At 67.5% G+C, this 27,928-nt stretch overlaps 10 protein-coding genes across 10 annotated transcripts; 4 read left to right on the top strand and 6 right to left on the bottom strand.

Moving 5' to 3' along the window:
• Window positions 1–155: 155 nt before the first annotated feature.
• Window positions 156–1,729, bottom strand: RHOBADRAFT_54485 (uncharacterized protein; the record flags this gene model as incomplete). The annotated part of the gene is made up of 5 exons (XM_018417338.1): window positions 156–642; window positions 707–842; window positions 911–1,004; window positions 1,072–1,462; window positions 1,538–1,729. The coding sequence occupies 5 exons, from the start codon at window positions 1,727–1,729 to the stop codon at window positions 193–195; spliced, it is 1,263 nt and encodes a 420-aa protein (XP_018269946.1). The 3' UTR covers window positions 156–192.
• Window positions 1,730–1,830: 101 nt separating this feature from the next.
• RHOBADRAFT_54486 (uncharacterized protein) lies at window positions 1,831–3,791 on the top strand (the record flags this gene model as incomplete). Its single annotated transcript, XM_018417339.1, has 9 exons — window positions 1,831–2,165; window positions 2,235–2,367; window positions 2,435–2,531; window positions 2,594–2,699; window positions 2,768–2,875; window positions 2,948–3,018; window positions 3,084–3,406; window positions 3,485–3,510; window positions 3,581–3,791. The coding sequence occupies 9 exons, from the start codon at window positions 1,831–1,833 to the stop codon at window positions 3,789–3,791; spliced, it is 1,410 nt and encodes a 469-aa protein (XP_018269947.1).
• A 66-nt stretch (window positions 3,792–3,857) lies between these two features.
• On the bottom strand, window positions 3,858–5,154 carry RHOBADRAFT_54487 (uncharacterized protein; the record flags this gene model as incomplete). Its single annotated transcript, XM_018417340.1, has 8 exons — window positions 3,858–3,999; window positions 4,087–4,118; window positions 4,191–4,251; window positions 4,346–4,488; window positions 4,563–4,685; window positions 4,753–4,855; window positions 4,938–5,065; window positions 5,128–5,154. 8 exons carry the CDS (start codon window positions 5,152–5,154, stop codon window positions 3,969–3,971), a joined length of 648 nt encoding a protein of 215 aa, XP_018269948.1. The 3' UTR covers window positions 3,858–3,968.
• Window positions 5,155–5,343: 189 nt separating this feature from the next.
• On the top strand, window positions 5,344–7,198 carry RHOBADRAFT_45191 (uncharacterized protein; the record flags this gene model as incomplete). Its single annotated transcript, XM_018414559.1, has 7 exons — window positions 5,344–5,449; window positions 5,533–6,041; window positions 6,124–6,308; window positions 6,366–6,494; window positions 6,579–6,629; window positions 6,756–6,897; window positions 6,986–7,198. The coding sequence occupies 7 exons, from the start codon at window positions 5,344–5,346 to the stop codon at window positions 7,196–7,198; spliced, it is 1,335 nt and encodes a 444-aa protein (XP_018269949.1).
• A 294-nt stretch (window positions 7,199–7,492) lies between these two features.
• Window positions 7,493–9,324, top strand: RHOBADRAFT_37783 (uncharacterized protein). Its single transcript, XM_018413461.1, has 9 exons — window positions 7,493–7,645; window positions 7,720–7,744; window positions 7,807–7,919; window positions 8,015–8,095; window positions 8,172–8,294; window positions 8,379–8,467; window positions 8,528–8,813; window positions 8,895–9,106; window positions 9,179–9,324. The coding sequence occupies exons 1-9, from the start codon at window positions 7,526–7,528 to the stop codon at window positions 9,180–9,182; spliced, it is 1,053 nt and encodes a 350-aa protein (XP_018269950.1). The 5' UTR covers window positions 7,493–7,525; the 3' UTR covers window positions 9,183–9,324.
• Window positions 9,325–14,548: 5,224 nt separating this feature from the next.
• RHOBADRAFT_54490 (uncharacterized protein) lies at window positions 14,549–17,311 on the bottom strand (the record flags this gene model as incomplete). The annotated part of the gene is made up of 11 exons (XM_018417341.1): window positions 14,549–14,764; window positions 14,863–15,572; window positions 15,644–15,753; window positions 15,817–15,926; window positions 16,001–16,200; window positions 16,267–16,296; window positions 16,366–16,445; window positions 16,510–16,586; window positions 16,659–16,847; window positions 16,924–17,036; window positions 17,110–17,311. The coding sequence occupies 11 exons, from the start codon at window positions 17,309–17,311 to the stop codon at window positions 14,549–14,551; spliced, it is 2,037 nt and encodes a 678-aa protein (XP_018269951.1).
• Window positions 17,312–17,986: 675 nt separating this feature from the next.
• Window positions 17,987–19,566, bottom strand: RHOBADRAFT_54491 (uncharacterized protein; the record flags this gene model as incomplete). Its single annotated transcript, XM_018417342.1, has 2 exons — window positions 17,987–19,492; window positions 19,555–19,566. 2 exons carry the CDS (start codon window positions 19,564–19,566, stop codon window positions 17,987–17,989), a joined length of 1,518 nt encoding a protein of 505 aa, XP_018269952.1.
• Window positions 19,567–19,693: 127 nt separating this feature from the next.
• RHOBADRAFT_28308 (uncharacterized protein) lies at window positions 19,694–21,196 on the bottom strand. Its single transcript, XM_018412821.1, has 7 exons — window positions 21,148–21,196; window positions 20,993–21,064; window positions 20,785–20,926; window positions 20,628–20,700; window positions 20,274–20,517; window positions 19,997–20,120; window positions 19,694–19,886 (listed from the first exon to the last, which is right to left on the bottom strand). Exons 1-7 carry the CDS (start codon window positions 21,185–21,187, stop codon window positions 19,778–19,780), a joined length of 804 nt encoding a protein of 267 aa, XP_018269953.1. The 5' UTR covers window positions 21,188–21,196; the 3' UTR covers window positions 19,694–19,777.
• A 440-nt stretch (window positions 21,197–21,636) lies between these two features.
• RHOBADRAFT_54493 (uncharacterized protein) lies at window positions 21,637–23,010 on the bottom strand (the record flags this gene model as incomplete). The annotated part of the gene is made up of 3 exons (XM_018417343.1): window positions 21,637–22,065; window positions 22,170–22,838; window positions 22,905–23,010. 3 exons carry the CDS (start codon window positions 23,008–23,010, stop codon window positions 21,731–21,733), a joined length of 1,110 nt encoding a protein of 369 aa, XP_018269954.1. The 3' UTR covers window positions 21,637–21,730.
• Window positions 23,011–23,557: 547 nt separating this feature from the next.
• Window positions 23,558–27,792, top strand: RHOBADRAFT_54494 (uncharacterized protein). The gene is made up of 8 exons (XM_018417344.1): window positions 23,558–23,597; window positions 23,779–23,913; window positions 24,047–24,073; window positions 24,194–24,554; window positions 24,636–24,954; window positions 25,028–25,101; window positions 25,178–27,486; window positions 27,559–27,792. The coding sequence occupies exons 2-8, from the start codon at window positions 23,807–23,809 to the stop codon at window positions 27,722–27,724; spliced, it is 3,363 nt and encodes a 1,120-aa protein (XP_018269955.1). The 5' UTR covers window positions 23,558–23,597; window positions 23,779–23,806; the 3' UTR covers window positions 27,725–27,792.
• The last annotated feature ends 136 nt before the right edge of the window (window positions 27,793–27,928 follow it).

Consider the following 27,928-nt stretch of genomic DNA (forward strand, 5'->3'; position numbering starts at 1 on the left):
AGTTCTCGGAGCGAGAGACGCAGCGCATCTTGATAGCCTCTCGGGCGCAAAAAACCGGCTGCGAGACCCTCTGAAAGATGTGCTCGGCCCTCGCCTCGTCGCCCTTGAGCATAGCCGACACCCGAGCAGACTCTCGTCGAGACAGGGAGGAACTGAGAGGCTGCGCATCATCGCTCAAGCGTTCACAGATGGCTACACGGCCGCTGCCTCGTCCCTCGACCCGGGCTCAACCGGCACCGCCGCCGCCTCGCCGCCTTCTTCCGCAGCACTCGCGCCCGCCGTATCGCTCGCCGCGACATCGCTCGCACTCGCACCCGCTCCCGCCGCCGCCTTGTCGGCCTCGCTGCGCTCGAGCCTCTTCCTCCCGACGTCGAGCGCGATCTGCTCGAGGTTGAACTTTTTGTTCTTCCACAGGTGGCCCTCGACGACGCTCAGGCCGTACACGTTCTTGAGGACGGTCGGGAGGAGGACGAGGTCCGGGTTCTTGAGGTCGGCGCGGACCGAGAGGATGGGCCGGTCCGGGACGGGCGACGAGATGGTCGGCGCGGACGAGAGGCGCGAGGTGAGCGAGCCGAGAAGCTGGAGGAGGAGGTGGCGCGAGAGGGGCTGGGTGTGGGAGCGAAGGACAGGTTCGATGGCGTACTGTGGGTGGCCGACAGTCAGTGAGGCCGAGAGAGAGAAGAGAGAGACAAAAGGCTGGACGCACGGTGACGGTCGTCTTGTTGTTGGCTGCGGCCCAGCTCGCGAAGCTCTTCTCGATCAGGCCCGCCGACTGCTGCTCGACCTGCTCGAGCGAGAGCGAGTGGCACGTAATGGTCGTCGGCGACAGGCGCTGAACGAAGCTGCAGACGACGACGGGCTCGAGGGTCAGGCTCCACTCGTAGAGACGACGAGGACGATGCGGACGCACCGAGTGCGGGACTGCCCAGTCTCTTGCACCTCGGCGACGAGCGCCTCGGTGAGTTCGACCGGGTCGTAAGGCCACGCCGTCGCGATGAAGCACACTGCGCGCGCACGACGACGGTCAGCTGCCGCTCGCGAGGCTGAAGAGAGGGAGCGAAAGGGACGCACAGCACTCGGTGTCGGTCGCGATGCTCTGGAAGCGCGGACGCTCCTTGCTCTTGCCCTTGTCCTGCCCGTCGGCGCCCGGTGCTCCTCCCGCCGCCGTCCTACCCGGCGCCATCTTGCCGCTGCCCCTGCCCGACTTGAGGGCGGCGAGCTCGCGCTGTATGCTCGCCTCGATGTCGTCGTCATCGTCGTCGTAGTCGTCGTCCGAGTTCGGGGCAGGGGCGGTCGGGGCGGCAGGCGCAGGAGGAGCGGAAGTGGGAGAGGGGGACGGGTCGGCGGCGTCGGCGTCTGCGGCGGGTGCGGGTGGACCGAGGGCCTTTCTGGCGTCGATGTCGGCCTGGCGAGCTGCGACCATCTTGTCGATGCGCTCGGGAGGGTACAGGCGGTCTGCGACCTGATGAGGAGGAGGGGGAAGTCAGCTCGTGTCGGCGACAGCCTCGAGGGGGGAGAGGGAGAGGAGGGTGCGCACCTCGTCGAGGAGGTCGTACATCTCGCCGACGCAGCGCGACTCCTTGCCGCGGATGGTGGTGACAAAGATGCCCTTGCCGCCGACCTGGCGTTTCGAGGTGTAGCCGCCTCCAGGACCGCCGCGAGGCTTGCCGGACCCTTTACCCTTGCCGCCGCCCTGCTTGCCCTTGCCCTTGGGAGCGTTCATGGCCATCTGGCGAGGGAGTGAGCCGAGTGGTGGTGAGAGACGAGAGGTGGGGAGAGCGACTCTCTCTTGCTCCGCTACCCACTCGCGCTCGGCACCAGCTGCGACCGATGAGCAAGCGTGTCTCGCAGCGCGACTTTGTCGTCGACGACAACGACGACGACGAGCTCCTGCGCGAGGACGAGGACGAATCCGACTTTGGGGGCTCGGACGACGACTCGGACGGCATCGCTCGCCTCCGCTCCAACCGAGGCCGGGGCAGTACGGCCGCGAGAGGCGCAGCGAGCTCGGCAGGCGCACCGGGAGGGCCGGCGACCCGGTCCAAGGGCAAGGGCAAGGCGTGGGAGGGCCAGTTCGAGCGGACCTGGGACCAGGTCCAGGAGGACGAGCGCGGCACACTCGAGGGCGCAGTGAGCGACCTGCTCCTCTCGACAAAGTCTCGACGGTGCGCAACCCTCTCTCTCTACCCCTGTCGACGAGAGGCGGACCCGCTCACCCCTCCCCCTCCTCGCAGGCTGCTTCGCGACACCTCGTCCATCCAGCGCGGCATCATCCGCCATGTCTACCTCGTCATCGACCTCTCGTCGGCAATGCTCGTGCGCGACTACAAGGCCACCTGGCTCGACCTCACCGTCCAGTACGCCCAGGTCCGTCCTCCCCTTTCCTTTCCCGCCCCCACCCTCTCGCCGGTCGCTCACCTTCTCGCGCCTGCAGGAATTCGTCACCGAGTTCTTCGACCAGAACCCGATCGGCCAGATGGCCATCATGGTGACCCGAGACGGCCTCGCCGAGCGATTGACGCCGCTGAGCGGTGCGTCGTCCCCCTCGTTCGTCTCCCTCGAGCCCGACCCTGACGGCCACCTCCCCTCGCAGGCAACCCGGCCGATCACCTCAAGGTGCTCCAGAACAAGAAGAAGCTCGAGGCGCGAGGCGCACCGAGCCTGCAGAACGTGCTGCAGCTCGCAAAGACGGGACTCGCGTGCGTCGCTCGCTCCCTCCACTCTCTCTCTCCCTCCCTCGACCGTGCCTGACTCGCTCGCTCAACAGACATCTTCCTCCACATGGCTCGCGAGAAGTCATCGTCATCCTCGGTTCGCTCACGACGTGCGACCCGACCAACATCCACCAGACGATCGTCGACACCGAGAAGGAGCGGTCCGTCCCCCTCTCCCTCTCTCTCTCCTCCACGCGCCTGTTCCTCCACTCACTCGCCGTTCACCTCGACAGGATACGCGTCAACATCATCGGCCTGACTGCCGACATGAAGATCTGCCGCGACATCTCGGAGCAGACCAAGGGTCCGTGCGCCTCTCTCTCTCTCCTTTCCCCTCGCTCGCCCGACTGACCCAGCTCCTCTTGACAGGCGTCTACCGCGTCGCACGCGACGACCTCGCCTTCCGCGACCTCCTGTTCGAGTTTGTGTCGCCGCCGCCCACGTTCGCCGGCACCAAGACGGCGCACGTCCTCGGCTCGTCGTCGGCCGACCTCATGCAGATGGGCTTCCCGGCGCTCGTGCACACGACGTACCCGGCCGTGTGCGCGTGCCACGGCAAGCTCAAGACGAGCGGGTACAGCTGCCCGAGGTGCAAGGCGCGCCTGTGCGACGTGCCGACCGAGTGCAGGGTGTGCGCCTTGACGGTCGTCAACGCGCCTCAGCTCGCGAGGAGCTACCGGCACTTGTTCCCTGTGCGTCCTCTCTCTCTCTGGGGTGGGAGCGCTCGTGTCGAGGAGGACAAAGATTGACGAGCACCTTCCCTCGCGCAGGTCGCCAACTACGAGCGGGTCCTCCAGTGCGTCCTTCCTCTCCCTCTCCCTCCTCTCTAGCGCAACCTTACTGACTCGCGGTCCCTCCCCTCGCAGCTCCTCCCCCTCGACCGACCCGCCCACCTGCTTCTCCTGCTTCTTCCCCTTTGCCCCGCCACCCACCACCTCGACCACCCCGGCCGCCGCAGGCGACCTCTCGCCGCTCGGCCGGTACCGCTGCCCAAAGTGCGCCCACGACTTCTGCCTCGAGTGCGACAAGCTCGTGCACGACGCGCTCGGGTTCTGCCCCGGGTGCGCCGGGGCCTGAGCGGCGGGTGGGCGGGCGGCGCTCTCGGGCCAGGAGCGAGGGAGCGGACGAGGGAGGGGGGGCTTGAGAGATGGACGAGGTGCACTGCAGGGTTCTACTACAACAGGGAGCGCTCGAGAGAGAGCGAGAGAGAGAGAGGCTCGAGGTACGGCGAGGGAGAGGTACAGGTGGGTGCCGCTAGTGCGACGACGAGAGGGAGCGGAAGAACCTGCTCAGGCGGCACGAGAGGAGGAGGAGGTCAGTGTCGTGTTCGAGAGGGACGAGAGGTCGGAAAGAGAGAGAGAGCGAGGCGCACTCGGAGTAGGCGTGCTCGACGTCGAAAAGCATCTGTGCGCGCAGCAGCGGTATATCAGTCCTCGGACGAAAGGTACGAGGGCCGAAGAGAACTGCGAGACGCACCTGACGAGACTGCTCCTCGGTGATCTCCTCGCTCGCGCGCATCTGGTTGAGCGTGATGAGCCTGCGCGGGGGAGGGGTCCTCTGTGAGCTCGTTGGCCCGCCGCACCGGCAGTTCGTCCGCCTCGCCGCCCGGCCGAGAGAGATATGGGACGCACCAGTGCAGGATCTTTGGGCGGCCCTCCCACTCGTTCGAGTTCTTGAAGCGCGTGTAGCCCGACATGAGGTCGGTCAGGAGCGGGTGGAGCTGGTCCTTGGCGCGCAGCTTGAGCTTGAGGGCGTCCATGAAGGTGATAAAGTTCTGTGAGGGTCCCGAGCGAGTCAGCTCGGCGGAGAGAGAGAGGAAGGAGGAGGGAAAGGGAGCGGGGGACGCACCTGAGTCGTCTCTGCGACCCACTTGGCCGTCTCTGCGCCGCCCGAGCCGCTCTCTTCGGCGGCGTGCTCGACCGTGGCGGGTACTCCGACCTTGAGGCGATGTGCGGCGGCGGTGCAGTCCATCTGCGAGGGTGCGAGGGCGGGTGAGCGGCGGTGCGGTGGATGGAGGGGGAGAGGTGGGTGGACGGACGCGGTACTCTTGCATGAAGGCGTCGAGGCTGGGTACGGCGTCGCCGACGAGCTTGATGATGGTCTTGTATTGGGCAAGGAGCCTGGTGCACGCTGGGGCGTACCTGCGAGCGGGCACCTCCCCACATGAGCCGCGGGGACGACGACGACGACGGCGAGAGGGAGGAAACGGCGGGTGGGGCGCACTGTGCAGCTGTGATCGAGTCTCGGACGTAGGCGCGCTCGAGGTAGTTCAAGCTGAGGACGAGCGAGTAGAGGTTGGCGAGTTCGTCGATGCGCTCGCGGTCGGCGTTGGTGGTCGCGAGCCGCACCTCCTGCGAGGGAGCGAGTACCGCGTTAGTGATGCGAAGGATGGCTAGAGGATAGAAGACCGCACCTCGTCCAGGTTAAAGGCGAGCGACATGGCGGGCTGTCGTCAACCGAGAGCGAGATGGACATCGACTCTGTCCACCTCTCTCGCCTCACCCGCCTCGACCAGGACCAGCCACAGCACCGCTAGATCGACTCGGTACTCTCACAGCCTCGAGCTGCACCACCCGCCGAGCGCCCCCACCCCGTCCTCGTCGACCCGACTTGGCCCACCTCGCGCATCATGTCGTCGGTCCTGCGTGTCGGCGCCCACCTCCTCAGCCTCGCACAGGTCCTCCTCTACCTCCCCTTGACCCTCGACATCGCAGAGCCGGGCAAGGAGGCCATGCGTCCGTTCCCCTCCTCCTTGTCCTCCTCCTCCTCCTCAGCGACTCGTCCAACTGACCCCTCTCTCACCCTCCCCCACCCACAGTCGCCCTCTCGCTCATGTTGGCCGTCGCGTTCGGCATCTCGGCCACCCTCCACCTCGCCGTCCGCAACACAAAGCTTCGCCCCGTGTCGACCCTCCTCTCGTGGCTCTCGCCCCTCCTCATCCCAGCCCTCCTCCTCCTCACCCTCAACCTCTACTCGACCTCGACCGCCAACACCGTCGCCCCCTCGCTCCGCGACAAGGTCCTCCACCCGCACCTCGTCGCCTCGACCGCGACCGCGACCGCGCCCTCGACCGCCAACGCGTCGACACTGTACGACACGCTCGTCTCGGTCGCACGCGCGGCCCCCTCGGCGTGGGAGACGGTCCTGCGCAAGTCGTCGCCCGTGTTTACCATCCTCGAGGGCCTGTGCACCCTGTTGTGCATCCAGGCCGTGAGCCGGTTCACCGTCGCCCGCATCGACGACAGCAGGAGCCCCGACCTCCTCAAGATGCTCGTCCTCATCGTCGCGTCCGGCATCTACGTCATCAGCGCCTACTTCTTGTGGGAGGTGCGCCCCCCCTCTCTCTCTCTGTCGCGGCCCCTCAGCTCGAGTCTCGCACCTCGAGCGCTGACTGCCCTCTCGCCCGCAGAGCTACGGCGCCGTGACGGACCGCCTCTCGTCCACCTTTATCGGCGTCGCCGTGACGACTATCCTCTTCCTGAGCGGTATCTCGTTCAGCGTCCAGAAGGGCAACGTGATCGAGACGGCCCTCATGCTCGCGTGCGTCCCCGTCTCGCTCTCAGTCTTGGGCGGCGCGCGCTCGGCCGTCGGCGCGTGCGTCGCCCTCCATGTTTAGGGTCATGCGACTCACGAGCTCTCTGTCGTCCACAGCTACGCTGTCTTCCAGATCTTCCACCTCTCGAACCGGCCGCAGATGTACACGGCGGGCCTCCTCAAGCACGTCTTCAAGGCCTCGGGCACCAACGGCCACCCGCCGCTCCCGCCCGTCGTGCTCCAGTCGTGCGTCCCGGCCCTTCTCTCCCTCGGTGGAGCGGCGACACGGCCCCAGAACGCGGCACTGACCTGCCCTCGAGGACGACGCAGGTTGGACGCGGTCACGAGCGCCGTCAGCCAGACGTTCGGCGCCGGCGTCGAGTTTGTCATGGCTGCGTGAGTCTATCGGTCTCTCTGCACACGCTCGAGCCGGCTTGCTGCAGACGCGGCGGGTCGTCGAGCTCCATCGTTGGGCCGAGGACTCACCTGCCTTGTCCTCTCCTGCAGCTCGTCCGCCCTGCCCTTCAGCGTCATCGTCACCCTCTTCTATCGCGTGTTCGTCATGTACGCCGCAACACGCGTCGTGCTCGCCCTCAAGCGCCGCACGGGCGGGTACGAGGACAACCGCAAGTTGAGCGAGGAGGAGCCCGTGCGTCCCTCTCTCTCTCTCTCTCTCTCTGTGCCCGAGTGCCGCCCAGACGAGCCTCTCCTGACCGTCGACCGACTCGCGCGCGCAGGCTGCCCGCGTCATGACGGTCGTCCTGACGTACTCGCGGTCGCTCCTCATCGGCGTCTACACGCACTTGCTCCTCCTGAGCGAGTCGCAGGGCGACCAAGCCTTTTGGCGGTGGGTGTCGCTCTTCTCGGTGACGGCCCTGTGGGCGCTCGAGATCCGGCTCGGTGCGCACGTCGACGACCAGGAGGGCGCGGGGAGGTGGAAGTCGGAGTAGCGGCGGTCGAGTTGTCCCTCTTCTGTAGCGATACCCTTTTGAGTTACACCCGCAGCCCGTAATCGCAAGCGCAGTCTGTTTGTCACTCGGGCGAGCGCAAGAAAGCGAGAGAGAGAGCCCGCTCGCACCGCCCGCTCCAGAGCCGCGAACGTGAGGACGATGAGGCCACCTTCGACTCCTCGCGCTCTCGCTCTCCCACCACGCTCCCTGCGCTCTGTGAGTTGGCGTACAAAGTAGCCTGCAGGCCTGACACGCGCTCTGACACGGTCACTGACCCCGTGCGGCCCCTCGCAGCTCCCTACCACTTCCTCATCTCCCCCATCCACCATGTCCTCCGCTCAGAAGCGCGACGCCTTCCTCGCCGTGTGGCCGAGCCTCGCCACCGAGCTCGTCGACTACCTCCGTGGCGAGGGCATGCCCAAGGACGCCGTCGACTGGTTCCAGCGGGTGCGCTCCCTCCCTCTCCCCTCCTCCCCCAGCCTCGACAAAGGCGAGCTGACTCCCCCCTTCTCACCGCGCAGAGCCTCGACTACAACACGCCCGGTGGTGCGCACTGCTCTCACACGAGCTCTGCACCGACACACTCTGACCCAGGACACCGTGCGCAGGCAAGCTCAACCGCGGCATCTCGGTCGTCGACACGGTCGAGATCCTCAAGGGCGCGAGCCTCACCGACGACGAGTACAAGCGCGCCGCCATCCTCGGCTGGTGCATCGAGCTGGTGCGCCCCCGTCCCATCCCCTTCACCGAGCTGTCGGTCGTCGCACGAGCCGTACCTGACCCTGTCGTGTTGGTGGTCGTTCGACGTGCCCACAGCTCCAGGCCTACTTCCTCGTCGCCGATGACATGATGGACCAGAGCATCACCCGCCGGGGTCAGCCGTGCTGGTACCGCGTCGTGCGTCTCCCCCTTCTCGCCCCCTCTCGAACCCGGACGACGACGACCTGACCCTCCTCTTGAGCGCCGAAAACAGGACGGCGTCGGCAACATTGCGATCAACGACGCCTTCATGCTCGAGGCCGCCATCTACTACCTCCTCAAGAAGCACTTCCGGCAAGAGAAGTACTACGTCGACCTCCTCGAGCTGTTCCACGAGGTGCGTCCCCTCTCGACCTGCGCTCCTTCGCTCGTCGTCGCTCAAGCGTCGCTTACCGATTGCGCTCTCGCACCCGGCACACAGGTCACGTTCCAGACCGAGCTCGGCCAGCTCATCGACCTCATCACGGCGCCCGAGGACTCGGTCGACCTGAGCAAGTTCTCGCTCGACAAGTGCGTCCCGAGTCCGCCTTCTCTTTCTCGCGACGAGCTCACACCGTCCCTCGCGCGCAGGCACCACCTCATCGTCGTGTACAAGACGGCGTACTACTCGTTCTACCTCCCTGTCGCGCTCGCGCTCCACATGGCCGGCGTCACGTCCGAGTCGGCGTTCAAGCAGTCGCTCGACATCCTCGTCCCCATGGGCGAGTACTTCCAGGTCCAGGACGACTACCTCGACTGCTACGGCACGCCCGAGCAGATTGGCAAGATCGGGACCGACATCCTCGACAACAAGTGCTCGTGGCTCGTCAACCTCGCCCTCAAGAAGGCCAACCCGGAGCAGCGCAAGGTCCTCGACGTGCGTCCCGCTCATCTCTCCCTCGGTCGGGACCTGCACGACGCCAAGTACTGACTCAGGATTCTTCGACCGGGCGCGCAGGAGAACTACGGCGTCAAGAACTCGGAGAGCGAGGCGCGCGTCAAGGCCGTCTACCGCGAGCTCGAGCTCGCGCGCGAGTTTGAGGAGTACGAGCACGACTCGTACACGCGCATCAACGGCCTCATCGACGCCATCCCGGCCGAGGGCAGCGCCGACGGCCTCAAGCGCGAGGTGTACCAGAGCTTCCTCGCAAAGGTGTACAAGCGCCAGAAGTGCGTCCTCCTCTCGCTCTCTCTCTCTCGACGTCCTCTCTCGTATGGTCACTGACCGTCTCTTTCGTCCAGGTGAGCGGCCGAGGAGCGTGCGACGGGCGAGGGTGCGAGAGCGAGGACGAGTCGTAGAGAGCGGCGCCGCAGCGCAGGGGCGCACGCCGCCTCAGCATTATCCAGTGCCAGGGCGCAGCAATGATGATACCCTCCTTCTTCTGCGGATAGATCTGCGTCTCTCTCTCTCTCGACGACGACGAGGCGCTGTCGGCTGCGGTCGAGGGCCTGCTGCGTCCAGTTCTCGAGGCGGCGCGTCACGCATGCAGTCTCTGCTTGAGCGCTGGGTCCGCCTCGTACCTGCTTGTCTCGCGGTGCGCCACTCGTACCGGGACTGTCGAGAGCGAGCGCGTTCAACGCCAAGCCGCACGGCAAACCCTTTGAGCGAGGCACGTCCGCCGGCCGGTCCGAGCGAGCTCGTCGAGTTGCGCATGCATCAGAAGCACAGCGATGAGAGACGATTCGCCTTTCGCGACGTGCCGGAAGCCGGCACTGCAGCCGAGAGAGGCGCGAGACGACGAGAGCCTGGAGCTTGAGAGTCCGAGGGCTCGAGCGTCCAACTTGGGAAGGTCGAGCTGCCACCTCGTGGGGGAACGCCGGCCGGCGGCGGCTGTGAACTCACCGCTCGGCAAGCTCAGTACATGTACAGTGTGCGGCGTGGCAGCGTCGAGGTGTGCAGAGCGTACCAGAGAGCGCTGAAAGCGACACTCGAGGTTACGGGCCCAGGGCAGCGGGACAGCTCGCGGCTCGACGTACGCAGCGGCGGACGAGGGGCGATCGAAAGGGCAACGAGGCGGGCGTTTGGCCGGTTTGCCCCTGAGAGGGGGGCAAGGCGATCTCGCCGCGGGTCCCCCCACACGCGGTCGAGCGCACACATGCCCGCCGCCCTGGCTCTTTTCCCCTCCTCTCCCTCCTCTCCCTCCTCCCACCGCCGCTCCACTCGTCGTTCCAGGATCACCATGCGCACCTCTGTCTTTGCCCTCGCCGCCCTCGGCTCTGCCGCCTCGCTCGTCGCTGCCCAGGTGCGTCCCTCTCTCCCCCTCGTTCGTCCGCGCGGGAAACAGCCACTGACGGTCTCGTCCCCGCAATGGTCACCTCCCCTCTCGCACCCACACAGTCGACGCCGCCTACGTGCTTCCTCACCTGCTTCGCGTCCAACCTCGGCTCGTCGTCGTGCAGTGGCGCGACCGACATTGCCTGCCTGTGTGCGTCCCCCTCCTCTCCTCCTCCCTGTTCCGGGTCACCGTCGACCTCCCCGACCGTGTTGACTGACCGAGTGTCTCTTTGCCACAAACAGGCCGTGACACCGCCTTCCAGTCGGCCACCACCCAGTGCATCCAGACGTCCTGCGTGCGTTCAGGCCTCCTCTCCTCGGCGTCGACTTTTGGCCGGCAAACTGACCCTTTCCCCTCCCTTCCTTCGCCTCTCGCAGAGTGGTGACGACCTCCAGGCCGCCGCGTCGTACTCGACCTCGGCCTGCGCCGCCGCCGGCGTCAGCCTCACCGTCTCGTCGGGTGCGTCTCTCTCCCTCCTTCCCCCCTCGCTCTCGGTTCCCGCACTGACCTCGCTCGCTCCCTGTCGCAGGCGGTGCCGCTTCCTCGACTGCCGCCAGCAGCGAGTCGTCGTCGGCTGCTGCGTCGTCGGGCGTCTCGTCCGTCTCGTCGGCCCTCTCGTCGGCCGTCGCGAGCGCGTCGTCGATGGCCAGCATGTCGGGCTCGTCGGTCGCCTCGTCGGCCTCGGGCGCCGCGTCGGGCATCCAGTCGTCGGCTTCGGCCGCCCTGTCGTCCATCTCGTCGGTTGTCGCGAGCGCGACTGGCTCGGCCCCGTCGGCTGGCGCCTCGGGCTCGTCGGACGCCTCGTCGGCCAAGGTTGGCGGCGCCCTCGCCGGCGTTGCCGCCCTCGCTGCCGTCCTCGCTTTCTAAGCAGGTCCGTCCTCGCCCTTGAGTAGCAGACCCTCTCTCCCTTTTCTCCTCCTGTCGTCCCTCTCCCTTGTCCCTCCCCTCTTTGCCTTTCCTCCTCGTCACCGGACATTCTATCCTCCCCCTCCCTCTCTAGTCACCAGCTTGTCGTCCGAGGATCGAAACCCAATCGTTTGCAGTATCCGACAGCGTCGAGAGCGGCGAGGCGAGAGACCGAGAGGGAAGCTAGCGAAGCCCTTCTTCCCCTCGAAGCAAAGGTGGCTCGGCTTGTCGGTATCCGGCAGTCGCATCAAGGTGGCCTGCTGTCGACGTTACACACGCGCACTCGATTTTGGTGCAGCTCGCGGACCTTTCGGCTCGCTCGAGGTGAGGTCTCGCGAAGGGGCTCGAGCGCCTTTTCTCTCTGAGTCGGCAGCGCAGCGCAGCACGAGCGCGACCGCGTCGAGCTCGACTCGGCGACGTCAAGGTTGCTTGCGAGCTGTTACGGGGCGCGTTCGCGAAAGAAGCGAGGAGGTAAAGCGACAAGCAGCTTGGGAAGCAAGTCGAGGAGGAGGACGAGGTCTGCGCTGCTGATAGGCGTCGGCGCGCTTGCCCTCGTTCGGCAGGCACTCTGACATACTCACAGCGAGACCTCGCAAGAAAGAGAGGCAGCAGAGAGAGCAGAGAGAGCCTCTCTCGGGTCGCTCCTGGAGCGACTTGAGAAGGGCGGCGGGTGGAGCCAGCTCGCGCTCTACAAGATCAACTGGCTCAGGAAACGCAGTCGATCTCATTGCAGACACCTCGTCGTTCGATCCCGCGCAAGCAGAACTCTGTAACCGTGCTAGATCAAGAGCTACCGTTTGAGCGAGGGTGCGCAGGATCCCCCTGTTTTTAGTAGGTGGCCGGGCGCACGGGCGCTCCGCAGGGGTGCGCGCCGTGCGAGCGGCTCACCAGAGTGCGCCCGCTGCCCTCAGGGGCACGTGAGGGCGGGCGCGGCCTCGTAAGGACCCGTCCGCGACGGCTCGACTCGCTGAGCCGCCGGGACGAGTGCGATGACGAACGAGAACTCTGCGCGGTCTGGGATCGCTCGACAGGGACGAGGAGAGCTTTCTGAGAGGAAAGGGCGCCGTCGCGCGGCGCAGCAAGGGCGCGAGGGGAAGCTTTCGAGGCCGAGAAGCGGGAGGTGCCATCGAGGGCGCGACTAACCTGCGGCGCGAGGTCAAGATGATCAGTTCGCGGCTCGGCGAGGAGTACGAACCCATGTGAAGGTCCTCAAGGGAAAACAGAGAGTGCGAGGGACGTACAAAGGACAACATGAGCCGCCCCGAGGTTGAGAGCCCGCCTCGCACCGCCCAGAAGACCGCCCTGCTCGCCTTGCACAGCCGTTCCGCCTGTAAGGTGACCGAGTCAGTCCACCAAGACCCCCGCACCGTGTCGCGAGGTAGCAGAGGGGGCGAGGGGAGAGGGAGAGGGGAGCCAAACACGGGGAGGCGGAGAGGAGGTGGACGCACCAGTCGCCCAAAGCCCGCACAGCGCGGCCGCCTGGCCCAGTAGTCTCCTCGATGCTGCCATGGCCCTTGACGACGATGCCCACAGGCCCATGAACCGTTGCCACCAGGTGAGAGAGGTCGGACGACGCGAGTTGCTGATGAAGATGCGACGCGCTCTGCGCCCTCGGCGGCCGCTCGCGGCGGTGCGGGTGCAGGCCCCATAGACAGATGATGCGATGCAGAAGAGCTGGACACACGTCGGCAAGGCACAGCAGCGGTGCGGCCGAGTTGCGCGTGGAGGACGAGCGAGGTGCGGGGCGCGAGTTGTCGAGATTACGACGTCGCGCTCAACTTTTGTATTCGGCAATAGCTTCGAGGTGGAGCCGTTAGCGAGATTACGCAGCGCGAGCTGTTCTCGCATAGCTTTCGACTCGCTCGAGGGGAGGGCTGTGCGAGGGCTCGAGCGCTTTCTGCGAGTGTGCAGCTCGACGAGGATCGTGTGCGACGTCGTCAAGCGCGACCTATGAGCTTCAGGACCGCTCTCGAGCTATCGCCGCCGGGGTCGCGACAAGTTCGCGACGGAAGAGCGAGAAGAAGGCCCCGGGGCAAGTCGAGGAGGAGAACGAGGTTTGCGCAGCTTGCAGGCGTCGGCGCACTTTCTCTTGCTCGTGGGAGACTCAGAGAGACTCGAATAGAGAGCCCGCGAGCAGAGGAGCCGACAGGAAGAGCTGCACTCGAGTCGCTCCTCGACTGACTTGAGAAGGGCAGTGCGAGCCTTAACTCGCGCTCTACAAGACCAACTGGCTCGGGAGAAGCGCTCGATCTCATTGCAGACACTTCCTCGTTCGATCCCGCACGAGCAGAACACTGTAACCCTGCTAGATCAAGAGCTACCGCTTGAGCGAGGGTGCGCAGGATCCCCCTGTCTCGAGTAGGTGGCCGGGCGCACGGGCGCTCCGCAGGGGTGCGCGCCGTGCGAGCGGCTCACCACAGTGCGCCCGCTGCCCTCAGGGGCACGTGAGGGCGGGCGCGGCCTCGTAAAGACCCGTCCTCGGCGGCTCGGGGTTTCTCGGCCGCCGGGACGAGTACACGCGACGGGACGGGCGTGTGGGTCTCTCGTAGCTCTCTCGAGTCATGCAGAGGACATGTCGGCGTCGGCAGGGGCCAGCGTGGAGCGAGCAAGGGCACGAAGCGGGAGCTTTAGAGTCCGAGAAGGAGACCGCGCCATCGAGGGCTCGACTATCCTGCGGCACGAGGTCGAGAGGGTCAGTGCGCGTGCTCACAAGGCGTACGAGTCCACGGTCGAGTCTATGACGCGAATCGAGAGAGCGAGAGGGACGTACGAGGAGTTGGATGAACCGCCTCGAGGTCGACAGCGAGTCCTCGTGCCACCAGATCGTCCGCCTGCCCATCGTGCACAGCCACGCCGCCTGTAGAATGATCTAGTCAGCTCATGGAGGCCTCTGAGGGGTGTCGCGAGGCGGCGGCGGGTGCGAGGGAAGGGGGAGAGGGCGGCGAACAGTGGGGAGGAGGGGGCGAGGGGGACGCACCTACCATCCAGCGCCCGCAGAGCCCAGCCGGCCAGCTCGGTCCACGCCAGACACCTCCTGGTACCCTCGACGAGCACGCCCACAGGCCCACGAGTCGTTGTCGCCGGTCGAGAGAGGTGGACCGACGCCGTTTGCTGATGAGGACGCGACGCGCTCTGCGCGGACGGCGAGCGCTCGCGGTGGTGCGGGTGCAGCTCGTGGTCGGTGCTGAGGCCTGCAGGTACTCGGGAGAGGCGCGAGGCGCCGGCACAGGCGAGAGGGCCCGAGTTGGTCGAGGAAGGAGGAGGTGCGCGAGCGGCGACGAGAGTGACTGGCTCTGCTGCCCTTCCTGCGCTCAATGCTCTCCCAGGCCCGAGTACGAACGGCACAGACAAGCATTCAAGCGCGGGCTACAAGCAAATCAGGCCCCTCAAGCGTCCCACCGCGTCGCCTCCTCCCTCGCCGCCGCCGCGCTCAGCCGCACCCCGGGTCCTCGAGCGCCGCCTCGTTCCAGCACTCCTCCTCCTCCTCCTCGTCCATGCCCAAGCCCAAGCCCATGGCCCACGCCTCCTCCATGGCCATGTCCATGCCCCACTCCGCGAAGGCGTCGTCCCACAGGCCGATCTCGGGGACGTTCTCGCCGCGAGCGAGCTGCGCCGGCTTGGGGCCACGACGCTGGAGGGCGTAGATCTGCGAGCGAGCGAGCGAGCGCCGAAGCGGGTCAGTCGAAGGTCGAGGGCCATGCGGGTGGGCGCGGACGAGGGAGAGAGGGAAGAGAGTGGACGCACGAGCTCCGTGAAGCGGTACCGCCTCTCCTTCTCCTTCTTGACCTTGTACGGCATGTTCTTCCAGCGCCACACGGCGCCGAGCTCGCACAGGATGTCGACCGTGACCGAGTCCTCGGTCTCGCCGAGGCCCTCGAGGACGAGGCGCACGAGGCGCACCTGGTGCGCGTCGATGTGCTGGGCGAACCAGTCGATGCGCGAGCCGACGCACTTGTGCGCGTGCAGGGTGTCGGGGTACGGGTACGGGCCGCGCGTGATGTAGCCCGGCGGGCTCGTGACCATCTCGCCGAAGAAGTGGGCCGTCGGGCGCTGGAACCATTCCTCGTCGTAGGTCGACTCGGGGTAGTCGGCCGGGTCGGTCGACGTCGGCGCCTTGCCCGTCGTCGCCTTGAGGATGGCGCGGATCGCTGCCACGCGCAGCGTCTCCTGGTAGTCGGCAAAGTTCTGGCGGATGACGGGCAGCGCGCGAGCCCAGATGCGGTCCGAGAGCGGCGCGGCGGTGTCGGGCTCCCACAGCGGCTTGATCGAGGCCCACTCGATGAAGTAGCGCAGCTCGGGAACGGCGTCCTGCAGGACGCCGAGCTGGGCGGCCTTGAACGACTCGTAGTACGGCTTGACCGAGTCGAGGCGAGCTCGGCGAGCTGCGGCCGTGGCGACGATGGCGGCATGGCGATCGATCTCGAGCTGAACGACGTCGCGGAAGTTGGCCCAGGCTGTCGGACGAGGGTCAGTCTCTGTCGGACGGCGAGGCATCTCGAGCGAGATAGAGGACGGGTCGACGCACCTGGGGGGTCGTCCGCCGGCTCGCGGCGCGGGGCCCTCGCAGAGGCGCGGTGATGCCAGTCGAGCTGCGCCCTCGTCCAGCCGTGGTTCATCTCGAGCTCGCGGTTGATGCTGCGAGAAGAAACCTGGGTCAGGAAGGTGCGGGGCGAAGGAGAGTAGGGAGAGAGGGCGCACCTGTCGATCTTGGCCGCGCGCTCCTCGGCGACACGCATCATCTCGTCTATGCGGCCATACTGGAAGGCCACCTTCTCGGCCTGGATGGCGTCGCGGAGCTTGATGGACATCTGGATGTACAGGAGGGAAGAGGGTCAGCGAGGCGTCGACGACGAGGACAATCGGAGAAACGGCGGCGGCGCACCTCCTGCTCCTTCTTGACCCACTCCTTCTTCTCCTCGAGGAACTTGTCGAGCTTGTCCGAGTCGGCCGCCGTGCCGAGGTTGCCCTTGGCGCGCTTGGACCTCGACGACGCCTTGATGGCCTGCTTGGCGAGGGCGTCCTGCTCGGCGAGGTCGTAGAGGACGGTGCTCACCGCCCACAGGTCGCGCACGAGGTAGGTGGCTGCGCATCGAGGACGTCAGGGCCGGTGTCGAGGACTCTTGTCAGGCGAGAGAGCGAGAGACGCACGCTGCGGCTTGGCGGCCCACTCGTGCCCGGCTGTCGCAGACCGAGGGTCAGCTCGTTTGGCCGACAGCGTCCTCGATGCTGGTAAAAGGTGGGACGCACGGTCGAAGCGCACGCAGTTGCGAGCCTGCGGGTGCAGGCCCTTGAGGCCGTTGCGGATCTTGCTGCCCTTGATGACGACGCTGCGAGGAGGCCAGTCAGGGCCTGCTCGTCCCGCGGCGAGAGGAGAAGGGAGGAGGGACGCACAGGTTCTTCTTGCACGAGTTGCACACGAGGCAACGGAGGAAGAGGTCGGCCGGGTACGTCGTCACGTCGCCGCACTCCTGCGAGCGAGAGGGCCAGCGCCGAGTCAGTACTGCGCCTTTGACGTTCGAGGAAGGACCGATGGGACGTACGAAGCACTCGTCGTCATGGAGCAGACTGGCGAGCTGCTGCTCGGTCGTGTTGTCGGGCAGCGGCAGCTTGCGGCGCAGGCGGGACGCCGCCCAGATGGACGACGACTGCGGGCCGAGGAGGAACTTGTAGAGCGTCTTGCAGGTACGCGAGAGCTGGAGGAGCTCGCCGCCGTTGAGGTGCGAGCAGATCTGTGGAAGCAGCCGATCAGCACACGTTGGCGGGCGAGAAGCGAGGAGGAAGAGGAGAGGAACGGCCGGGGCTCACCTCGGCGACGAGGTCAAACGGGAGCTTGAGCAGGAGGTCGATGCTGAAGACGGGCTTGGGCTTGGGCGCACGAGGCGCACCGGGCTGCGTCTTGCGCTTCCTGGGCGGGCTCTCTGCGCGCGCGAGTGGGGGAGGCGGTGCAGGGTGAGCGAGTGCCGCGCACGGAGGGTGAGAGAGAAGACGCACCCTCGCCAGAGCTGTTGTGAGCCTCGTGCTTGGTCTTGCGGGCGGCTTTGGCCTTGCGGGTGCCGACAGGCGCAGGCGAGGTGGCCGCCGACTCGCTCTTGTGCGAGTCGTCGATGTCGACAGCGTGGCTCGGCGAGGGCGTGGGAGCAGCGTCGGGGGCTTTGTTGGTGCCCTTGCTCCGTGTCGAGCGGCGGGGCGGCATCTCGAGCGAGGTGAGAGGACCGCGCGAGTGAGGGGAAGGAGCGAGAGAGGCGAGCGCGGCGAACAGCGCGCCGTCACCTCGCGAGCCCTGCTCGAGCAGCCTTGAGCGGTCTGGTGACTGCCTAGCTGAGCCTCTCTAGTATCCACAGCTCGGTAGAGTCGCCGCGACGAGCGCGCTTGACGTCGACCTCCCGCGCTCGGGGCGCGGTTGTCCTTTCGCTACGCTACGACAGCCACTCGGCGCAAGCAGGCAGACGTGTGAAGTGCGAGCAGAAGCTGACAGGAAGGAACGTGAAAAGCGACGAGGGACGCCGCAGGAGGACGAAGCGGCCTGAGCGCTTTCGTGGACGACGCTCGCTCGAGCGACGGCTGAGCCTCTCTGTCGCTCGTCGCCGCTCAGCGTCTATCGTTAGACAAGTCTGCTGCATCGTGCTGGTCGCGAGCACCGAGGAGCGAGCTGGACCGGCGGTCGCAGCTGCGCTCGACTCCTGCTTCGAGACCGAGAGCTCGTCGCACGAGGCAGCCAGGCGCACAGCAGCTCTCGAGCGGTCTCGCTGTGCATCTCTCAAGGAGAGAAAGGGGCGAGAGCTCGACGACCGAGGAGAACCAGCTTGCACGAACGACCTCTCGCTGGAACCTCCTCGAGACCCTCGCCGACCTCCTGCTGCTGCGCTCCTCACGCCTCGCCGCCCTCGCCGCCCTCGCCGCCCCTGCCGGCGCCTCCGGCTTTGCGCGAGCGCGCGAGGATGTGCGCGTTGACGGCCTCGGCGCCGAGGACCGACCTTGCGCGCTTGTAGTCGCCCGTCAGGTCGCCGAGCGCGAGGAGCGCGACGCGCTGCTCGGCCTCGAACGCCGCCTGCCAGTCGAACGACACGCGCGTCTGGCCCACGAGGGCGATGCCCCTCTCGTTTGCAGCTGCCCAGACCTCGGTCAGGCCTCGGCGCGTCGAGCCGTCCGGGTACTCGGGCTCGGTCCAGCCGTCCCACATGGGCCAGTGCGGGTACTCGCGACGTGTCTCGAACGGCGGAATAGCGCCACGCATCGAGTCGACGGTGCGACCCTTGCGCGACCGGACGTTGTTGAGCTCGAGGGTTTCGAGGTTCGGGAGGTGGCACGGGTTGGCCAAGAGGGCGGCGAGGAAGGCATCGGGAACGACGGCGTCGTCCTCGAAGGAGAGGTAGACGAGCTCGTCGAGAATGACGAGGTCGGCGATGCTCGACGGCAGGGAGGTGTCGAACGCGCACCGGCACAGGAACAGCTGCTCGAGCGTCTTGAAGCGCGCAAGGACGGTGTTGATCGGCACGGCCATGTGGTCCCAGTCGAAATGCTCGTCGCTGCTGGCGAGAGAGAGGATGCGCAGGCCGACGGGCGCGGACGCGAGCGTCGAGGCGAACCACCCGACCTGCCGGCCCCTGAGCTCGAGGTGGACGAGGCTCGGGGCCATCTGGCTCAGCGCAGGGCTCGAGTAACCCGACCCGGGCCAGTCTTCGAGCAGACCTTGCTCGAGGACCAAACGTTCCAGGCGAGGGAAGGTCGGCGGGACGGGCATGGCGGGCAGGATCGGGTCGTCCTGGTAGGTCTGGCACAGGGTGAGGTCGGCGAGCCGGGGCAGGCACGCGAGCCGTCGGACCCAGGCGACGACATCGCAACCGTCCTGAACGAGCGAGTCGAATATGCACGAGAAGTCGACCTCCTTGAGTGACGCGAGGCGGCTCGAGGCAGCTTGGTCGAGGAAGACGACGTCGACGAGCGCCGGGTCGAGGTCGTACGCCTTGAGCGACTCGAGATGGACCATGCGCGGTACGAGGGCGGCGAACTCGACAGGCGTCACCAGCTTGCAGTCGCCCTCGTCGTCGCCACGTCCCGCCCGCCATCCTCGCGCGGCGCCGGCGGCGTCGACGTTCTCCGAGCGCCAACCCGACATTTCCACGTGCCGCACGAGCTCTGCGATGCTGCTTGATGCCACGACAGTCCGATGGAACGACTTGAGCGCGGCGTATGAGCGCAGTTGGACCCGGCGGTAGAGCTGGGCGCGGTGGAACGACAGGAGGCGGCGGCAGACGGGCATCTGCCCGGCCCAGTGCTTGGGCTCGTTGTCGTAGGCGAGGCTGAAGATGGTGTCGAGGAGCTCGTTCGACAGGCGGAGGATCGGTGGAGGGGAGGACGACGAGCTGATGAGGTTCTGCAGAGGGGCGAGGACAGGGTCAGTGAGGGCGAGCGCGGTCGTGCAGAACAGGGACGCACCTGGTTGTCCATTTGTGCGTGCTGCACGGCCGGCGCGAGCTAGATGAAGAGTGACAGAGCGAGCGGGAGGAGCGAGGTGGACCAACCGAGGCGAAGCTGCGAGACCTCGTCTCGACGCTCACTCTCGGGCGGCGAGGCAGGGTGTCAAACAGCGTCTGAATACCAGCACAACAGGCTCGACAGGTCTACCGAAACAAATGAGGGAACACGACCGCCGCCCTCGTCAGAACTCGCCGACCGAGACGAGGTTGTAGTCCTTCCACAGCGCCGCCCGCTCTGGCCCCGCCGCCTTGCCCGAGAAGTACTTCTGGATCGACGCCGGCTCGTCGGCCCTGCGTGCGGGCAAAGTGCCGGCGGGCGAGTCAGTGAGCGCTCGAGCCGGACGAGCGCGTCGACCGCGCGACCGCGAGAGGAGAGAGAGAGGGCACGAGGCGCGACGCACCACTTTGACGCGGCGCCCTTCTTGAGGAGAGCGTTCTTGACTGGGGCCCAGCTGAAGCGCGCGACGTTCGGGAACCCAAAGACGGGGTCAAAGTTGTCCTGCAGCCACGAGACGGTTTTCGGGTCTGCGTGCGTCGTTCTCGGGCAGGGTCAGTGCCTGCTCGACGGCCTCGCGACGTCACGACGACGACGAGAGAGAGAGAGAGAGAGAGAGAGAGAGAGAGAGAGAGAGAGAGAGAGAGAGAGAGAGAGAGAGAGAGAGAGAGTGCGAGACGCACCGCTCGGGTACCCGCTGCCGAACAGCCTCCGGTCCTCGGCGCCGTCGCCCTCTGCGACGCCCGGCTCGGCAAACTGCCACTGGCTCAGGATGCGGTCGCGCGTCACCTTGGCGACGATCGACGCGGCCGACACGATCGGGAACAGGGCGTCGGCCTTGGACGTGACGGTGAACGAGATGGTCGGGAAGAACGACTCGAGCTTGAGCTGGTAGTCGGCCGCCGGGCCGACCGTGTCGACGTAGCACTGCGGGCGTCGGGCATGCGTGTCAGTCCAAACCCGTGCATCCTGCTCACGCGGCCCGATGCGAAAGTTCTCGGAACGGGCGACGAGACAGAGAGGACGAGCCGACGCACCTCCTTGACGTGGTACCCTCGCTCGACGACCTCGCGGATGAGGTTGATCGTCACGTCGTGGCTCTGCGCGTTCCTGTGGACATCGCGCCAAACGTCGAGCGCGTCGTCAGTGAGGTGCGCCGACAACGCGCACGAGTCGGGAGGAAGGTCGACGCACAAGTTGTACGGCGTCTTGCGGAGCATGCCCATCGAGATGTCGGCCGGGCTCATGACGGTCGCGGCGTACTTGACGTCCTCGGCGTGCTCGAGCATGTCCTTGAAGAGCTCCTCGCGCAGAGGGTCGGTGAGCGTCTTCGAGTCTGCGGAGGGTACGAGGGGAGGGTCAGCGCTGCGCGACGAGGGCAGACAGAGGAGGAGGGACGCACCGGCAAAGCCCATCTCCTTGAGCGTGTCCGAGTACGAGAGCTGGCAGAACGCGATGCCGTAGACCTGCGGGCCTGCACGAGCGAACGGGAGGACGAGGGGCAAGGTGGTCAGGCTCGGCGCACACCGCTCTTTCGAAGCAGAAACCTGGACGCACCGAGAGCAGGTCCACGTCCCGCCTCGTCGACGCCGAGCATCCACTCGCCCTCGACCTTGACCCGCTCGCCCTCGTCGCCGTCCGCCCCAGCGACGCCCTCCTCGCCCTCGACCGCGCGCCCTTTGCCCTTGTCCTCTGCGCCGCCCAACGCGCGCACCGAAGCAGCAGCCTCGGCGCGCTCTGCGTCGACCGAGTGGAACGTGTACGAGTCGAAGAGAGGCTCGCCGCGGCGGACCGAGGGGAAGTGGAAAGGCGGCGGCGGGGTGCGCTCGGGCGAGGGGGACGCAGAGGGGGCGGCGACGCGCTTCTTGCCGGCCATGGTCGTGCTGGTGCTGTAGTGCTCGGTGAGCGAGAGCGTGTGGGCGAGAGGAGAGGGACGAGGAGGGAGCGCGCACCGACGCGAACCGTTCGCTCGAATCTCCCGCTACAGCTCGCACGGCTCTCTGCTGTTGTTAAGAGTGCACACGAAGCTCTCACAGACATGCTGGCGAGCGGCGGAAGCGAAAGTCCGAGTTGCAAAGTGCGCCGCCTCGTCTCGAGTCGCGTTCCTCCTCCTCGCCGCGCCGCCTGTCCTCCACCACCCTCAATCCCACTCTGTCGCCGCGAGCAGCATCTCCTCGAACCTCGTCGCGCCCGCCTCGACGCCCCTCGCGCGCTCGCCTCGCCCCTCGAGCAGCTCGGCGTCGCTCACGCCCGAGCCGTCGAACCCGAATGTCCCCGGCCAACGCGAACAGACGAACACGTACAGCTCGTCGGTCGTGCCCGGACTCGTCGACGATGGGTGTGCGGCGCCGAAGCGGGTCCAGGTCGTGGTGGGAGGTGCGGGAGAGGAGGAGGTGCCAGTCGGCGAGTCGTCCTCGCCGGCCGAGGGAGGGGGGTGGCTGCCGAGCTGCACGGGCTCAAAGTCGAACCAGCGACCTGCAGTCGAGGAGGAGTGTCAGTGTACCGTCTCGAGCCGCTGAGGGGAGACCGAGAGATCGTCGGGAAAGGGAAAGGGGAAGAGGAGGTAGAGGAGGACGTACCAAACGCCTCCCAGAACGGCTGCTCCTTGACCAGGCTCCGGACCTTGTACGAGAAGACGACCTTGGGGCTCGTGACGAGCAACCCTCGCTCGTCGTCGACGTCCTCGTCGCCGGCGCCGCACGCCCTGCGCGGCTCGGTGAGCCCGAGGAGCGTGCGCAGGAGCGGCGCGTACAGGAAGGGAAAGTAGATGAGGTCGCTCGCGAGGACGAGGTCGGGCAGCAAGATGCCGTCGTCGACTCGGAGCGCCTCGAGCGCGCGCGCGTCGCCCCAAGGGAGCGGGCGCACGAGCACCTCGGCCGCGTCGACGCCTCGAGCGGTCCACCTCGCTCGTGCGGCGGCGAGGTTCTCGCTCAGGAGCGGGCACACGTTGTGCAGGTCGGTGACGACGAGGCGGTCGGTCGAGCGGTGCAGGTGCGGCGCGACGGCGAGCGAGAGGAAGCCCGTGCCGGCGCCGAGCTCGAGGATGGTGCGCTTGCGCTTGCGCGTCGAGGGTCGGTCGGGCGGGGAGGGAGGGTCGGACAGGAGCGGGCAGGGTGGGTCAAAGATGAGAGGCGGGGTCGACGAGGACGTGCGAGAGGTCGAGGTCGAGAGGGCGAGGTAGGACCGCAAGAGATACGCCGCCTCCCAGGTGCGGCCGGCGATGCCGAAGCGCTCGACGTCTTGTGCGGCTGTGTGGTCGAGCTGTCAGTGCACTGCAGGGGGGCTGGGCGACGGAGAGCGAGAGGGGGACGCACCGTCGTCCTCGACACAGAGTCCATCGTCGACGAGCGCACCGGGGCCGTGTGCGGCTCGCGACGGCGCTATCGCGAGGCCTTTGGGGAAGTTGGGGTCGTTGCTCATGGGCGCATGTGCTGCAGTCGGGGAGCTGACGGTGGCCGAGCTGGTCGAGAGGTCGAGGTGGAACAGGAGGGTCGCAGTGGACGCGGGAGGGCCGCACGAGCTCGCCTGACGGTGGAAGTAGTCGGGTGCAGTAACGTGCGCACTCGCTGGTGCCTGCTGGAGCTGTGTGGGCGGCAAGGCGACCAGTTGCGGGCGAGAGAGAGCTGCACCGCCTCTGAGGGCCGTCGTCACTCTCACCTCGCGTCTCTCGTGAGCCAAGGGCAGCTCGTGGAAAGTGGCTGCGATACCTGTGCGCCTGGCGAGCCGCTCTCTGGGCCAGGGCTCACTCGAGCGAGGTGTCTCGGACGGCTCGGACGACGCACGAGGCGGAGTGCTGTCAGCTCTCTCGTCCTCTCGCACCTCACGCGGCAGCCTGCTCGAGCCCACGAGCAAGCACAGTCCGACCCGACCGCGACCCTACACCGGCTCAACCCGGCACCGCGCTCATCGACCTGCGCCCCTCGTCCTGATCAAGCCCGCCGACCTCTCGGCTCGCCTCAACTCGTCCGCGACGGCAACCAGGCCAGCTACCGGCACCACCACACCCTGTGAGTTCCCTTTGCGCACCCCGTCGACCCCCTCTCCATCCCCTCGAGAGCTGTCGCCCTGCGCCGACGGTCCCTCCTCCCCCATCTTCTTCCCCCGCCCTCGGCCTCGATCCTTCTCCCGCCCACGAACGCCTTGCACCGTCGCGACGTAACCCCTTGCTGACCCTCTGTGTCGACACAGACACGACCGCTCACGCCTCCGCAAGACCATGCGCAGGCGCTCGTCGGTCGCGCTCCCGAGCTTCGGCTCGCGCCGCGGCTCCAACGCCTCCAACTCGTCTTCCCTCAAGGACGACATCTGCAAGGACATCTTCCAGTGCGTCCACGCGCGCTCTCTTTCTCTCAATCTCGCCGCCTTGCCGGCAGCAGCAACGCTGCGCGCCGCAGAGCGTAACGTCGTCCCACGCGAGCTCAGGGCCTGACCCTCTCTCGTGTCCCCCGCATCGCAGCGTCGGCCTCATCAACCTCGGCAACTCGTGCGTCCTCCGCTCCTCCTCCTGCACGACCGCGTTGTCACCCCGTCAGGGTTGGCTCGGCGCCTGCGCATGCGGCACGAGGGCACCGGACTTACCCTGCGCACCCCGTGCCTGCCACAGGTGCTTCTACAACACGATCGTCCAGTCGCTGTCGGCAACGCAACCTCTGAACGACATCATCAAGGCCGCGCCCGAGTCGTCGCCGGCCCTGCGCACCCTGTCGCCCTCGTCGTCCGACTACAACCCGGACCTCGACGCGCTCCCGTCCCCTCTGCCCATGACGGCCGCGCTCCTCGTCCTCCTCGACAAGCTCGACCCGACCGACGACGGCGACGGCACGCGCGGCAAGAAGGCGTTCAACCCGAAAGGGCTCCTGCGCCAGTTGAGCCTCAAGCATGACGAGTACGCCGAGGCGACGCAGCAGGACTCGCACGAGCTGTTGCGCCACCTCATTGACGGCGTCATGATGGAGGAGCAAGATGTGCGTCGCGCTGTCCTGTCCCCCACGTCCGCATCGGTCGCCGAAGCACGCCGACTGACCCCCCCTCTCCTCGCCTCGCAGCTCATCAAGAAGATCGTCGAGCTGGTCCCCGAGACGGCGTCGCCTCACCGCCCCGGCATGCCCGACCGCAACGCGACCGAGATGCCCATGCCCAACGGCGCCGCCCACCTCGCCGCCGACGACAGCAGCCACGAGTCGGACGCGTCGTCGTCGTCGTCCGGCTCGAGCTCGTCGTCGTCGTCGAGCGACGACGAGTCCGACTCGGACGAGCGCGCCCTGTCGCCCCGCGAGCGCAAGAAGCGCCAGCTGCGGCCGTTCGTCGGCAGCATCTTCGAGGGCAAGCTCGCGAGCTTCATCATCTGCGACGAGTGCAAGAACGGTCCGTCCTCCTCTCGCACCTTCTCTCGTGCGCACAGGCAGGCGTACTGACGATGCCGCACCCTTGCCCGCAGTGTCGCTCACCAAGGAGGACTTTATGGACATCTCGCTCCCGCTCAAGGACGACACGGGCAACAAGATGCGCAAGGTGCGTCCCACGCCCAATGTCTCCTGCCCCTCGCCCCACCTGCGCGATCACTGACGATATCCCTGCCCTCACACAGCGCGACCGCATCCGCCGCACGCTCCAGGCGGGCTTCTTCTCGCGCAAGTCGGGCAAGGCGTCAGGCTCGGACGCCGACTCGTCCTCGTCGGCGGCGGCGCTCAAGACGAGCTCGCTCAACGGCGTGCCCAAAAACGGGCGCTCGTACTCGGAGAACGAGGGCGCCGCGGCGGCGGGAGGAGGCGGCAGCGCGTCGGCGTCCGAGGCCGACGAGACGGACGAGGACCACATCCGGCCGCCCGGCCACGCGCACGGCAACGGCCTCGGGCCCGTCAACGCGGCGCAGCAGTCGGGCGCGCTCCCTCGTTCGCGACACGCGAGCCTAGACCCGTCGCAGTTCACGCGCGACACGGCCCGCTCGTCGCTGCGCCCGGACAGCGCCGTCTCGAGCGCCGCCACGTCGCGCGACCCGTCGCCGCTCGGGCGCGCCCTGAGCGTCCTCAGCAACGGCTCGAGCCAAGGCGGGTCGGGCTCTCACGGCCACGGGCACCACCACCACCACCACTTCTCGCGCCGGGCAAAGATCCCCAAGCCGACGCCCGAGCAGGTGCGGTACATCAAGGAGGTCCTGCACGACATCCCGGCGGCCGAGGCCATGCTCGGCGGCTCGTCGACGCCCGCCGGGAGCCTCCCGCCGGGCCTGCGCGTCGCTCGCCCGCCCGGCTCGAGCGGCGCCGTCCCGTCGTCGGCGCCCACGAGCGACGCCTCGTCGGTCGACAGCGCCCGGTCGTCGCTCGCCAAGCTGCGCATCGCCAACGGCGCCGCCGACTGGCAGCACACGGACCTGTTCGAGTGCTTCCGCCAGTTCACGGGCGTCGAGGTCCTCGAGGGCGAGAACTCGTTCGCGTGCCGCAACTGCTGGAAGTGGCTCAACCCGGACCTCGAGGCCAAGCGGCGCGAGGAGCGTGCGCAGAAGAAGAGCGCGCGCGAGCGCGTGCGCGAGGTGCGCAGGGCCGAGCGCGAGGGCCGCGGGCCGCGCGCCGTCAACGACAACGGTAACGGCGTCGCGCACGGCGGCGAGCACGATGGCGACGACGACGACGATGAGATGGACCCGGCCGACCGCACGGCGCGCAACACGCCCGCGCACTCGCCCAAGGTCGTCGCCGCCTTCTCGGGCCTGTCCGAGGTCCCGTCCATCGCGCCTCTCTCGTCGCCCGGGCCCGCCAAGGTCGCTCCTCCTCCCGACGCTGCCGCCACGCCCTCGCAGGCCCCGATGCGCTCCTTCTCGATGTCGTCGGCCGCGACGAGCAACGTTACGGCGGGCACCTCGGCCGCCTCGACGAGCTACGACGCCGGCCTGTCGAGCGACGCGTTCGAGACGACGACCGACGAGGAGGACAACGCGTCGCAGAGCCTCGACGACGGCGCGAGCTTGAGCGGGAGCCTGAGCGCCGCACCGGCGGCAGCGCCGGCCTCGGCCCCGCCGACGTCGGCGGCGGCGCAGGACGAGCCCGCCGTCGCCCCTCTCGGCGCCGAGCAGCTCCCGCTCACGACGGCCAACGTCGAGAAGGTGGCCGCCGACCCGTCGCTCCTCGTCGTCCCGCCCTCGCGGGCGCCCGCCGCCGCCGGCTCGGCCACCTCGGGCGGCGGCATCACTCGTGCGCCGCCGTCGCCCGGCGCCACGTCGGGCAAGTCGCTCGCGTCGACCAAGGCGCCTCCTCCTGCCGTCAACGCCAAGCCGCCGCCCAAGAAGCAGCGCCACATCTTGCGCCGGGCGCACAAGCGGTACCTCATCTCGTCGGACGACTTGCCGCCCGTCCTCGTCATCCACCTCAAGCGCTTCATGCAGACGAGCAAGTCGAGCCTGTTTGGCGCCGCGTTCGTCAACCTCAAGAAGCGCGACGACCCGGTGTCGTTCCCCAAGGAGATGGACCTCACGCCGTTCCTCGCGCCGCCCGGTCGCCCGCCGCGCGTCAACCCGAACGCGTTCGGCTCGTCGGCCTCTGCGCCCGGTCCCGGTGCCGAGATCACGAAGCGCTCGAGCTGGCGCAGCGGGCTCCGACACGCGCACCACCCCGAGGCGCCGACGCCGTCGTCGTCGTCGTCGTTGTCGTCCCGAGTCGACCTCGAGGCCGAGGCGCCGATCGAGCTCGAGAAGACGGCGCACAACGCGCGGTACCGCCTGTACGCGGCCGTCGTGCACCACGGCTCGCTCGACACGGGCCACTACGCGTCGTACGTCCTGTCGAAGCGGTACGGGCGCGGCGACGAGGCGGGCAAGGGCGAGCGCAGGTGGGTCTTCTGCAGCGACGAGGACGTGACGGCCGTCAGCGAGGCAGAGGTCCTCCGCAGCAAGGCCTACATGCTGTGCGTCTCTCTCTCTCTCCCACTCTTTCCTGTCGGACGAGGCCTGACCCGAAAGAATCGTTCCTGCTGCAGGTTCTACGAGCGCGTCCCTCCCGCCGCCGCGACCGCCGACGCTCCGCCGCCTGCTCCGTCTGCGCCGTCGGGCACGAATGCCGAGGGCGAGTCGACGCCGGCGGTGCCGCTGCCGTCGCTCGGCGAGGGAGACGAGCCGGTGCAGCAGGCGTCGGCCAAGATGTGAGGGGGCGGGCGGGCGCAGTAGAGCGAGGCGAGACGAGCATGTAACTTATGGACATAGACGCTCGTTCCAAACTGTGCGAGTGCGAGAGATGCAAGTGTCGCAGCACAGCATGATCGTCTCGACCACCGTCTCGCAGGAAGAGGGAGAAGTTCGATCGTCCTCGCGACGGAGCAATCGAGCGGTCCTCTCCTCGTCCACCTTGTG

Source organism: Rhodotorula graminis (genome assembly GCF_001329695.1).
Source record: "Rhodotorula graminis WP1 unplaced genomic scaffold RHOBAscaffold_9, whole genome shotgun sequence".
Taxonomy (NCBI): domain Eukaryota; kingdom Fungi; phylum Basidiomycota; class Microbotryomycetes; order Sporidiobolales; family Sporidiobolaceae; genus Rhodotorula; species Rhodotorula graminis.

Bases quoted from the DNA above. Each gene is read 5' to 3' on its own strand.
- RHOBADRAFT_54494 (XM_018417344.1), top strand. From the start codon at position 23,807: ATGCGCAGGCGCTCGTCGGTCGCGCTCCCGAGCTTCGGCTCGCGCCGC. The intron at 23,914-24,046 runs GTGCGTCCACGC...CCCGCATCGCAG, and splicing joins ATCTGCAAGGACATCTTCCA to CGTCGGCCTCATCAACCTCG. The intron at 24,955-25,027 runs GTCCGTCCTCCT...CCTTGCCCGCAG, and splicing joins CTGCGACGAGTGCAAGAACG to TGTCGCTCACCAAGGAGGAC.
- RHOBADRAFT_28308 (XM_018412821.1), bottom strand. From the start codon at position 21,187: ATGCTCGGCGTCGACGAGGCGGGACGTGGACCTGCTCTCG. The intron at 21,065-21,147 runs GTGCGTCCAGGT...TCGCTCGTGCAG, and splicing joins GGGACGTGGACCTGCTCTCG to GCCCGCAGGTCTACGGCATC. The intron at 20,121-20,273 runs GTGCGTCTCGCA...CGACGCACGCAG, and splicing joins CGGCAGCGGGTACCCGAGCG to ACCCGAAAACCGTCTCGTGG.
- RHOBADRAFT_37783 (XM_018413461.1), top strand. From the start codon at position 7,526: ATGTCCTCCGCTCAGAAGCGCGACGCCTTCCTCGCCGTGTGGCCGAGC. The intron at 7,920-8,014 runs GTGCGCCCCCGT...ACGTGCCCACAG, and splicing joins TCGGCTGGTGCATCGAGCTG to CTCCAGGCCTACTTCCTCGT. The intron at 8,096-8,171 runs GTGCGTCTCCCC...CGCCGAAAACAG, and splicing joins AGCCGTGCTGGTACCGCGTC to GACGGCGTCGGCAACATTGC.